Source organism: Perca flavescens, chromosome 6, assembly GCF_004354835.1.
Source record: "Perca flavescens isolate YP-PL-M2 chromosome 6, PFLA_1.0, whole genome shotgun sequence".
Lineage (NCBI taxonomy): Eukaryota > Metazoa > Chordata > Actinopteri > Perciformes > Percidae > Perca > Perca flavescens.
Window position 1 is genome coordinate 11024370 of NC_041336.1, and position 12163 is coordinate 11036532.

The window sequence follows — 12163 nt, forward strand, 5'->3', positions numbered from 1 at the left end:
GATCCACAAATGTTAATGATGCTCCATTTTGTTTTGTTTTACACTGAAAGACCATCCTCTGTGTCCAGTGAAGGAATGATTGCTTCTACATACACTTTAGTCACAAAAATATAGTTATCTTGAAGTTTTACCTAGTTAAAAATGTAAAAAGTTAAGTGTGTAATTGCCGGTGCATGTAATTCCCAGGGTGGATGGAGGATAAATCCTTTCCACAGCTGTAAGAAAGCAAATTTCTCACCCTCAACCTCCTGAATCACTCTGGTGCACGTGGCTGGGCTCATACAATATAAAAACATAGTTGTAACTTAGTGGAAAATGGAAATGAATGAATATTAATACAGAATAAGTTAAAATTGCTTGTCAACCTGAAATTTTCCACCCCTGTATCTTCTGTATTCAGACCAAAACAAACCGATTATACATTTGGAAACACACCCCTGGTATCCATCTCTACCAGCTAAAGTCTGCCTGGTAACCCACAGGTACCAGCCTGTCAGCTGCTAAACCTTTGGCTCAGCAGGGAACAGCCACATCCAATCCACACATTAGACACCCTGGTCTCTTTTTCTCTGTCTGTCCCTCTCTTCGGATGTCCACTCATCCTGTTTGAAATATAGATAAGCTGTCAGCAGCCTGTCTGCAGCTCTCTGAGGCAGCGCCTGGCACACATGTTTAAATCATGTCCGCAGACATGACCTTGGTCACTTTCCGGCTCGGCAGCGGGCAGCTGGACTTGAACACATATACATTGATCTAAGGCGCATGGACTTGTGAGCACAAAAATGCCCATGTTGTTTTTTGTGAGTACGCTTGATTTAATTATAGTTAATACGTATATAAATTCATGAATTATAATCCAAATGAATATGTAGTGTAGGGCTCTTTTCTTAATTATTCAGTTGTTTTACGTTAAAGGATGTCTGCATTGTAAGTTAACCATTGTACCCCCATGCAGGCTGTTAACAGTGGTGAACCTGAAAAATACTGTCACACCAAAAATAATTAAAATGTCCATAGAAACATTATGAAACACACCTGCAACATTATATACTTCTCCACTGTAGATATGTATGTTCAACATGCTCTAAATAATTGTTAAAACACCAATAAATTGCTAAAAACACCTTTTTCAAAAGATTTTGTTTCATGTCCAGGCAGTCCTCAAGGCCTAACGAACAAAGCACTGAAAATTCTGATTGCCAAAATAAAAGGATATTACACTGCAGAGGCTCGGATGAGCTTGAGGACACAGAAAGAATTGCCTCTGCTTCTCACCCCAGCTGTCTGTTGGACACCTGAGTCTGCAGACTGAGCTAATTTCATGGTTTTGGCTCAAAGTTTGGATAGACCTGCCTGTTCACTGGCAAGTACCAATCAAATTTCTAATGTCGCTTTGCATAAAATTTAAACCGAGTAAATTTTCAGTGTGGCAGAAAAAAATCATGTCTTTCACAACAGAGTAGTTTGAACGGTTTCATGTTTGCTGGAATTAGAGCTATTAGAGCTACTTTTTTTAATAATCAAATTATTCAATTATTACATTTAAGTCCTTTTTGAGGATTTGCTACTTGTCCTTGTCTTGAGATGACGGTAAATTAAATCTATTTGGGTTTTGGACCACTGCTTGAACAAAACAAAACATCCGAAGACATCACCTTGAGCTTTTGGAAATTGTAATGTGCACTTTTCTGATGTTTTAAAGACCAAACTATTAATAGAGGAAAATAATCCGTAGATTAATCAAAAATCGAAATAATTATTAGTAGCAGCACAAGCTGGAACAATAACTAATTCCAAGGTGATACACAGTTTCATGAGAACAACTTCCTGTATACCTTCTCTGCCATTTCTTTATTCGAAACACTGTGTGCTAGAAATACATGTGCAACAGCAGGTTTGCAAAACATGTCCATGAATATTAGGAACAAACTGCTTCCAAACTAACTTGATATGTGCAGCCAAAGACCTCCCGTCTCCATTCAAACACCCACACATACCAAAGACTACTACAAACTTAACACTTTAAATTTCAGTCTCTGTGTGTCAGCATGTTGTACGCACACTGGGTGTCTGTTCGTGATCCTTTCATCATTTTGGGCGCTGATTTCATCTGCTGTGTGTCACCGGGTGTCACTTGCTGTGACCCTGCCACTCGAGCTATCTGACTCTCCCCATCCATTTGCGTCTGTGTCTTTCAGTCTCAATGCTGTCACTTCCTGTTTTTAGTGACACTATTGGCATGCCTCGCCCTGCGACCTCGAGTGTGTGAGTCACGGGGGACGGAGAGCAATTTTACTGAGGTTGCACGGTGGTTTTTGCAAGTGTAAACAACTTATTCTCAGTCAGCCTGCTGGCTGCTCGGCTCAGCTCTCAGTCAATAGGCGCGAGATAATGTTTATTCGTGCACGCAACCGGTGCATTCCCCTGACGGACTCGACGCCCGCAGCAATCAACTCCTTCTCATCCACTTCCCTCGTTCTCCCTCTCTCTCCGACTCTCTCTCTCTTCTGCTCAGCCTCTGTCTGCATTATCACCAGAGGCAGGCTGCTCCCTCTAGAGCAGCGAGACTGAAACCCTGTGTCGATCTCTCTCGAGTGATCCCTGTCGCGCCAAGAGGGGACCGATGGTGTGCCTTGGTGCCTCATATTTTCTATTTCATATGCCAAGGGCTGACGAATGAGACGGAGAAGCCATGGACTGGGGGAGGAAGGAAGTGATGGAGGGAGTGGAGGAAGAGAATAGGCAAATGGGTGGATGGGGTGAACAACGACAATGTCTGTATTTGAGAGTAGATGTCTGAGAGATGTCTTCAATTGAGCGTGCACGGGTCCTAAATGGGTCTTCAGGGAGGGGGAAGAAAAGAGCCTGTCATCCCTCCACTCCATCTCTCCTACTGTCTTGCTCGCTCCCTCCCTCTCTCTCTGTCCACGGGCTCTCCAGCCGCCTCCTATCCCCCTATTATTAGGGCCCAGTAATGAAATGTGGAGTGTCTGGTATTGGTGCCTGGGCCCCGGCAAACTGCATTAGTGTGTAAATGGTGTGGGAGTAATGAGAAAGCACTCAGGCCAGCCGGGAAGACTGGACCATGGAGCGTGTGTTGTTGTCCCTGTGCGTGTTTGTGTGTGTACCTGCATGTAACGTGCACGTGCATCAAATGAATAACAAGAGACGTTGAGTGGAGAGGGGTCCCGGCTCATGGGGGGTGGAGGGGTGTTTCTGTCTCGGATGCCAATCCTGCGATTGTTAGCTTCCAACAGAAGAGAAGCTTAGAATATCTATTTGGTCAGCAGCACACAATCTCACTAGTGGCCTAAAGCATCAACGTCAATGTCTTCATGTAGCTTTTTTAAGGTGAATTATGCAGGCTTAGCAAAAGGATTTATGCTTTAATGCCTTACGGACTGACTTCATTAAATCAGTGGCTACATTTTGCCATCGCTAAAATCTGTCCATCTTTATTAAAGCAGTGGCTCTCAGTCCTGATCCTCTGAATCCTATCAGCTATTGCATTCACCTTGTTTCCCAGCTGTAATTAGCCTTTGTTTAGCTGTCGAGCATGAAAACCAGCAAGGCTCCAGGTCCTGAAAAACACTGATGTAGCGCATAATGTCTCCTCTTCTTTTTTAACATCCCAGAAGGGGAATACCTGTTCTTTTCTTTTACACGGTCGCCTTGCATAATGTATAAGTGCACATTGCTCATACAAATGGCCCACACCACTGGCTATGTAATAAAGAGTTGTGTGTGAATGTGGCTGAGTGATATCATTCCATTTCCTCTGGCCTGGAGGGCCTAAAGGAGCCGCAGAGACAAGACAGACACGCTCCATCCAGTAAATTCTCTTTTCACGGCTCGGTTTTCTTCCTTCTCCTCTGTAGATATGCTGCCTAAGTCGGTGGAAAGTGTCTTCATCTTCCAGGAGGCGAGCGAGGGCGAGCCGAACGTGGCAACCCCGACATACGATGCCATCGTGGTGGAGCAATGGACTGTCATTAATGTGAGTGGAGAGATTTTTCTTTTCCTTATAGTTTCACAGGTTTTGTGCTCTGGTCGAAAATGTTGCATACAAATATTCTGCTGTCCAAATTTAATGATTTCAGGCTATTTGTAACAGCTTAATATCCAAGGAAAGAGACATCCAAATTACTGGATGATTATACACCTCAGGATTCACATCCATACGGGGAACTACAGTGACCTATATGGATGGGAGGGTAAGTGTGTAGAGGTTAGGTGTGGTGAATAGGTGTGCCATATTTTGATATATCTGTGGCCTATTAAAGATAAAACCTGAATAAATGAGAGGGATGCAGATGCTTCCCACTATGCACAAGGGCTCACTGAATGGTTGGATGACCGTTAAAATGAATCATAAGCTGTGGCCTTCGCAGTCACCACATCTCTCGAGCCAAATGAACACGAATGGGGGATTTTGAAATTGTGTGTCAGACAGTGCTTTCCACCACATCAAAACACCAAATGAGCGAATGTCTTTCAGAAGAATAGTGTTTAACTTGCAGTGGAGGTTCAGAGACTTATGCCAAGGGCCGTTGGAAGTTGTTCTGAAGGCTTGTAGCAGCCCAACACCTTACTAGGACTCTTTACAACATGTTGTTTTTTCCTCAATTTCTCACCAATCAATATCGCAAAAACATTCATATTGATATTGTGTTATTCAACAATATATTTAAGCCACATTGCCCAGCCCTGTTCAGGGCACATCCTCCTAAAAAGTCTGGTCCTCTTGCATTGAAATCAGTTGTCACTCAGATATTGTGCCCTTCCACCCCCTCTTTACTCTATAGCCAACTTTTCCCCCAAAAACCCCAAAGGCAAATCTGGAAAATCTCAATTTATGGGACATGTGTCGCGGTCGCTTGTCTTATCGGAAGCAAACAAGCCCTTATCTGCCCACCGATTAGCGTCTCTCCTCAGCACAACTTCCAAGTTTGAAATTGATTTCTGTCCAGAGTTGAAGGGTTTGCGGCCATTTCATTGCCTTTCATCCGTATGTGTGTATGTGTATACATGTTTGTGCATGCAGCTGTATGTGCATGCGTTTGTGTGGATGAGTTGGGTTTTGTGTGTCTGTATGTGTTTGCCGATGCTATCTCTGTAATTGAATTTAGACTTTTTTGCGGCCCGTGGCTGTCCAAGTGTGAAAGGACACTTTTGTCCCCCAAATGTGGCTCAATGATTGTCCATCCCAGTGCTGATGGCCACATGTGCCAATAAAAAGACTCCTGCAGTTGTCTGGCGGCAGCAGGAGAGCCTCCACTCCTCTGAGATGGATGGTAATACTGTTACAGCCTAATGGATTTCAAGGCTTCCTCAGAAGCGTCAACAGTGAACGACGCCGAGCCGACACCCAGTGCTCCAGGCGATCCAATCAACTGTTCCACTGGGACTTTATCAAAAACTGTTTCACCCGAGCAATCTGCACCATGCCAAATCAGATTGACAACACACTCCTTCACAAAGGGCGATCAGGGCCTCACATCATCTCCATTCATTGTGATAACTGCCTAAAATTGATATGCAAAGTATCTTCACAGCTCATTATTTTTCAGTGACGGGTTAATTACAATGAAAAATAAGGCAGAATATTGATTGCGAGCGTTTGTTTTGTTTGTTGTCTTCTTTATATACGTCAATTTTGATTTTTTTCCTAGTGCTTTACAGTTTGATTTATCCAAAGGTCTGACAGGTGGTTGGATGTATGAAGCTCAGAGAAGAAGAAAGAAAACAAGCCGTTTCACTGAGGGCAAGCAATCACTTATATTGTCGTCAAGTGGGAGTGTAGCTATTGTCTTAGGGACAGTGTTTGTTCATTACTGAAGAAAAAAAAAGTTTTTCATTGTTCCATTTATGAATAAGTAATAACTAATCAGAGGATTTGCATGTGAAAAGTGTTGGGTTTCTAATGGCATCAGATCCACAGGTGTTCGCAAACAGTAGAGTGGTGATGAGCTGCAGCACATCAGATTACAACTGAATATGGATGCATAATTACTGTTTATAACACTGATATTTATATATATATATATTTTAAAGTTATTTTATTTTCAATGAGATATTAAATGTGTGACGTGTGGAGGCTTTGGAGTTGTTTTAAAAGGCACCTGAGTAATGAAAATGAAGTACAAGTAATTTAACTATTTTGTGTGCTGTGCATTACTGTTTCAATGAGTAATATGTAATGAGTAATTCATTACATTTTTCAAGTAACTATTCTCGTCTAAACAGTTTGACAACAATTAGAGTGACAATAAGTATATCCCAAGACTGATTTTATAAGACGGGACAATGACACTAAGAGACTGCCGTGTTAAATTTAAAAAATTGTTTCATTTTAGTAGGTCATATATTAAAGTTTATTGCCAAGTAATAAACCAAGTTTAGTTTAACTGAGTCAGTTTAGTTGTCATAAGACGGACATTTTTTTTTGTTTGTATTAAAGTACAATGATAAAAAGCAAACAAATGTGAAAAAAACAAACAGACGTTGCATGTGAAACTAACAGAAACTCCTGGGTCAAAAAATGTTGACTTCAGAACAAATCACTGAAACAAATAATAGAAGAAAAACTACAAAAATAAATGTCAAACTGACAAATTAAGTTGTAAGTGCTATGGAAACGGTTTCTACTAAATGACAGCAGAACACAGCCTGAAGATAAACGGCACAAAATGCATTAAATGACAAGCAACGGAAATACGCATATACAGAGTTTGTTCAATATGTGAAAGGCTGCATATATTCTGCATAAAAATACCATCAGTGCTAAAGAGTAGATACAGACATTTCTTATAGCTTCACCACAAAAAGGAAAACAACACAGAGTTATGACAGATGTTCTTCTGAATACATTTGAAGATGCAGCAGTTGCGTGAACGTGACAATGACCTGAATAGGAACCATATGGAGTGGTGAAGTGCTCCAAAAGAATCACTCATCAAGGGTCTGTAGTATGAAACTCCAATTAGGACCAGCTTCGCATCTCTTGTGTCCTATGGGAAAGTCAATACAGGAGCTGACTTGAAACTAATGTACTGAAAGCCCTCTTTCCTTTCACAGAGTTTTAAAGGAGCAATAACCAAGCAAAACATGTCCTCCTTCAGACCTCATCTAGGGTTGGTCTTAATACGTTGGCTCGAGCTGCTGCAGTCTAATTTTGTTTATCAATTGGGAGAAAGTGCATTAGCGGGAGGGTGTTGTTTCAGTCTTTCTGTACCCAGATAAAAACAGTGAAGTAGCACCAGAGTCACAAAAACATCCACGTATGTGTGTTATATTAAAAGATGAACTGATATTTACCTGAACACAGCTGATGTCTAGAGGAGACTGAGGCTTCTTAGAAGCTTCTCATCCTCTCTTATTAATATGTTGTTTATAGCACCATTATCCACTTCAACTCTGCCAGACACAGCGACAGCGTAGGTCCATTACAACAAATCTATGTTGTGCAAAGTGCAGTATTTGAAATTCTCAAAATGATACTAACATTTTACAAATATATTCAACATGTACATTCATACATGTTAATTTGATTGACATGTAGAATATTTCCATCTGAGCTGATGGTGCAGCCTTCACAAACATGTAATCTCCTTTTTTAATATTTTACTCAAACTCCTGCCTGCTACTCATTTCTTTTTTTTTAAGATTATTTTTTGGGCTTTTCCGCCTTTAATTGCTAGGACAGCTGGGTGAGGAAGGGGAGAGTGAGGGTGGGAGACATGCATGAAATCGTCACAGGTCGGACTCAAACCCTGGACCTCTGCGTCGAGGCATAAGCCTCTCAGTATGCGTGCACCTGCTCTAACCACTGAACCAACCCGGCCACACCCTGCTACTCATTTCTGCTTGAGGCTAGCGGCTCGAGGCTACAATACATAACATACTGAAAACTGTCTGTGTTCCGGTTGCACTGTGGATAATGTAGGCGCCAGAATTTGACAAGGAAGAAGAATGTGTAAAACAAAAGAGACGATATATCTAATTCTACAGCAACATTATTTTTAATCATTTTTTAAAAACTGTATCCATTGGGAGTCTGACAGTGTTATAGGAGCGCAATGCAGAATCAGTGGAGTACTCATTTAAATGGGCAATGCAAGCAATTTAGTATTGCACCTCCATATACTTCCGTTGGGAGACATATTAAAGTTAGATATCCGGCCGTTCAGTCACTTGTTTGGGTCAAGCTTCAAAATGCTGAATCCTTAATTTCTCATGATGCAGCAAAGTTTTTTAAATCCTCCCTGCCTCATTTTCAAGCCCCATGCTCAAAGTGTGTAATGCATATTTTCTATAAAAAATTGCAGTTTCAAGTCCAAAATGAGATTACACAAATTTTCTCAGACTTGACAGAGCCAGAGAGGACATTTACAACATGTTTTATAGGTTGTGTGGTACTTCCTACAACTAGTAAATTGACTTTGACATGTAATCTTGGTGAAGTGCCCCCAAGAGGAAAATCGGGGATAAAGAAGTCAAAAATCAATTTACAGCTAGTGTATTTAGCCATCTTTCTGTAAAGGATCCTCCCTAAAGGATCAATTTACCCACATTCCTAAAGAGTTTCTACCCAGATATGGGTGAATACTCGATTCTGATTGGCTGCAGGGTGTCCATTAAAACGTGTTAATTAGGGTTGGGCAAACGATGCCCAACCCTAATTAACACGTTTTAATGGACACCTGTGAACAATTCTGATTCCAATTCAGATTCTTCCTTTCGATTCCGGTTCGAGGGGTGGAATGAAAGAGGTCACATGCTTATTTCACAGAGGAGAATTTTATTTTCATTCAATGGTGATTTACAGTTTTACCGGGCTTTTTTTTTAACTTAAAATTAGAGCACCGCTTCATGTGCTCCATGGCTGCAACCCAACAAGTGCCTGGAAGTACGGTGGCCGCTACGGAAATCAAAACTTGCGTAACTTAAATTTGGAACCGATGATCAGATTCAAAATCAAATTTTTGAAACTGTTCGAAGTTGGAACCGGTTCTCTGTGCCCAATCCTAGTGTTAATGGATACCTACTAACTACTCCCAGTGAAAATTTCTGTTCGGCATTCTTTTGTAGAGCACCTCTGTCTACAATTTATTACAACATGTTACTAAGCTGTAATATTATTGACATCACCAAATGTATTCCTTCAGTGCCTCATCCTCTGATAACACAACTGCCCCTCTGAACTTAATGATGGTTGGTATCACATAAGAGATCATCTCACATCCCTTTCGCTCAACTCGCTACTGCAGGCTGCAGCCGATAGTGTACATGAATTATCATTTGTTCATGAAAATCTTGATATTGATTTAGGGACAATGACATGGATGTATAGCTAGCTAGTTTTTAAACATACTGTCAAATAGCATTTACTGTTTGTCAACCGTAGACTTGTTAGCTTTCTGGCTCATAGCTGAGCCAAAGGGTTCTATGAGCTGAGCTGACTGGAAATACCTCCCGTCGTCAAGTCGTATCTAAGGCCCATTCGATTTACTGGAGCAGCGAACAACATTTGCATTGCATTGAAACTTATGGGATGGTAATGAATGTTCCAGTTATTAGTCAAACCCTCAGGTGTTACCAGGGAACTGAGTTATTGTGATAAACACATGAACATATAAATGAATGGTCTAATTTTTTTTTCTTTGGCAAGTGACCATTGTATAATCGGGATAAGACCCTTTGCCATGTCCATAATCAGGAATTAATAGACTCCCGTTGTGCATTAATTCCTGATAATGGACACCTCGTCGGGCATTATCCCTTACACTTATCCAGCCACGCACATAATCTTGGTGTGTTAAGTGCTGTCTCCTCAATAAAAAGAAGGTGAATGAAAAAGTCTATTCACCTCCGTTTCAGGGTGGCAGTACAAATCTCCAAACCTCCACACATAAAACTGAAAATATCCTGTAAGGCAACTGGAGGTAAATGAAAAAGGTTTGTCTTTTGGTCCTTTTTGTTACTGGCCCTTTGGAATATTCCTTACATGGGTGTTTGTTACACTAATTAGGTACAACAGAGATGCAGCTAGGCTTTACTACTGAACCTATAAACCTGCAAGAAAATGATGGCACTGCTTTATGTTTAACTTAGAAAAATGGTAAGCGCAGATAGCAAGACAGATTGCAAAGTAGCTCCCTGGTTACCACAAGAAAGGCAGTGTTTATGGGTATTATTCGCGCAGCTATAACATTAAAAATGTTGTTGTTTTATGAGTTTGGTGTTCACAAAATGATTTAAAGCTAGGATCTGAAGGCAGATTTAATAAGGAGCTGTGTATGCTTTATTTTCTCAAGATTTACAGCTTTTTTAGCATATAAAGTCATATAACACAATTTTAGATATCATAGCATATGATTATCAGTGTTGTGTAAGTGAAGTATATATGTGTGCCCAAGTGAAGTATGCATGTATGCGCAAGTGAAGTATACATGTATTTGCAAATAAAGTATTTATGTATACGCAAGTAAAGTATATATGTATGTTCAATTGTTTAGTACCAGTATATATGTATGTGTAAGTGAAGTATATATGTACGTGCAAGTAAAGTATTTAATTATATATTATATTATTTAATAATATGTGCCTAGGCGGCTTCTCATACACTCCTTGATCTTGACAACTCGTAATCCAATAGACGAGTTAAGAGAGTGTGTGTCTACTCCTGTGGAAAGACACCGTAAACGTTGATATCAGTGGAGTTCAAATTTAAGAAATGGCAGTCCAAAGTCAAAGCAAGTGAAAGGAGCTTAACAGAGCTGACATTGTTGTCATTCATTCCAAGAATTCACTTGCATCCTCTGCTTTTAAGAGCAGCACAAGGGCCCCACATCACAGCATTGGTATGGCAGGGAGGAGGCTTTGAAGAAATACAGTAGTTTTAGACGTAGACAAGGACACTTCAGTCAGTCTCGCACACACACACACATACGTGAACATATTGCGTGTGTTCAGCCACTTCTAGCTTTTTGAAATGAAATTCACACAAAAGCCACCGGATACAGAGTGTGTTCCTCTGGGTTCGCTTGATTCACTTCAGTGGTTGATGCAAAGAACACAGGATGCATATTTGTAGTTTTTTTTTTTCTGTAGCATCAAGCCTGGTGCTTTTATAACACAGAATATTACTTCTTATGTGCTCTGTGTGTGTGCATGCTGTGGCCTGCAATGTTGTGCAGAGAGCTGATCGAACATGTATCGCCGGTCCATGATATCTCTATTGTCTCTGACTGAGGTGAGAGGAGAGGTGACCTAGATAGAAGGAGAGTAATTGGCACTGTCCCTGCAAGTGAGAGATCGTGCCCGCTCTGTCACACAACGCTGTGATTGCGCTGATAGATCCGGGGTGGAGGGAGAGATTTTGGTTTATAGGGTGCAGTTGTTTATCAGGTGTAGTACTGTGAGGTATTAGAAACAAATAATAGCTTGTAAGTGGCAGAATATAGGCTTAGCACTGGTGAAAGGTATTTACTAAAGTACTGTAGTTAAGTACAATTTTGAGGTACTTGATTGTTTCCATTTTTTGCTACTTTATACTTCTATTTTCTAGAGGGGAAATTATAAACAGCTATTGTTACTAGTTACTTTTCAGGTCAAGATTTTACATTAAAAAAAATAAACTATGATAATGATGATTTAATACAGTACCTTTAGTTTTCGGCTTGTGACCCATTACAAAAAAGCAATGTCCAGTTGGAGTTCCTTTCAGATGTCTACAAGTTATTAGCAGTGCACCAAAGAGAACGTTTCATTTAATAACTGTTTGAGGCCCAAAGAGGTCAAATTGATCTAAATATATCTATTTTACAAAAAAGAAGCAGCACCGATTACAGAAAAGTCCAATTATCTCACTACCCCCAGATTTATCTTGTGACCCTTTAGAGGTTGGTAACCATAAGACGCTTTGCCAGACCATCCACACGCTGAAGCTAGTCCACGTAGCATGCCGGGATGGGAGAAAAACATGCTCTGGTTTACTGGCATTTATTTAAACCAATCACAGTCGTCACAGATAATCTAGCTAGCTGTCTGGATTTACCCTGCAGAGATCTGAGGAGCAGTTAACCATAGTCCTCATAAATCCACCAGGGTTTAAAATTCCAACACAGAAAAAGCGGAAGGAAACGGACAGCGGCAAAAATAC

At 40.7% G+C, this 12163-nt stretch overlaps 1 protein-coding gene across 1 annotated transcript in view; it reads left to right on the forward strand.

Annotated features, from left to right (window-relative positions):
• The window catches only part of rftn1b (raftlin, lipid raft linker 1b), a 114660-nt gene that overhangs the window by 85973 nt on the left and 16524 nt on the right, over nt 1–12163 (forward strand). Inside the window, exon 7 of the mRNA XM_028580083.1 lies at nt 3879–3997. Within this exon, the coding sequence (XP_028435884.1) occupies nt 3879–3997 (119 nt within the window). The remainder of the gene's footprint in view (nt 1–3878; nt 3998–12163) is intronic.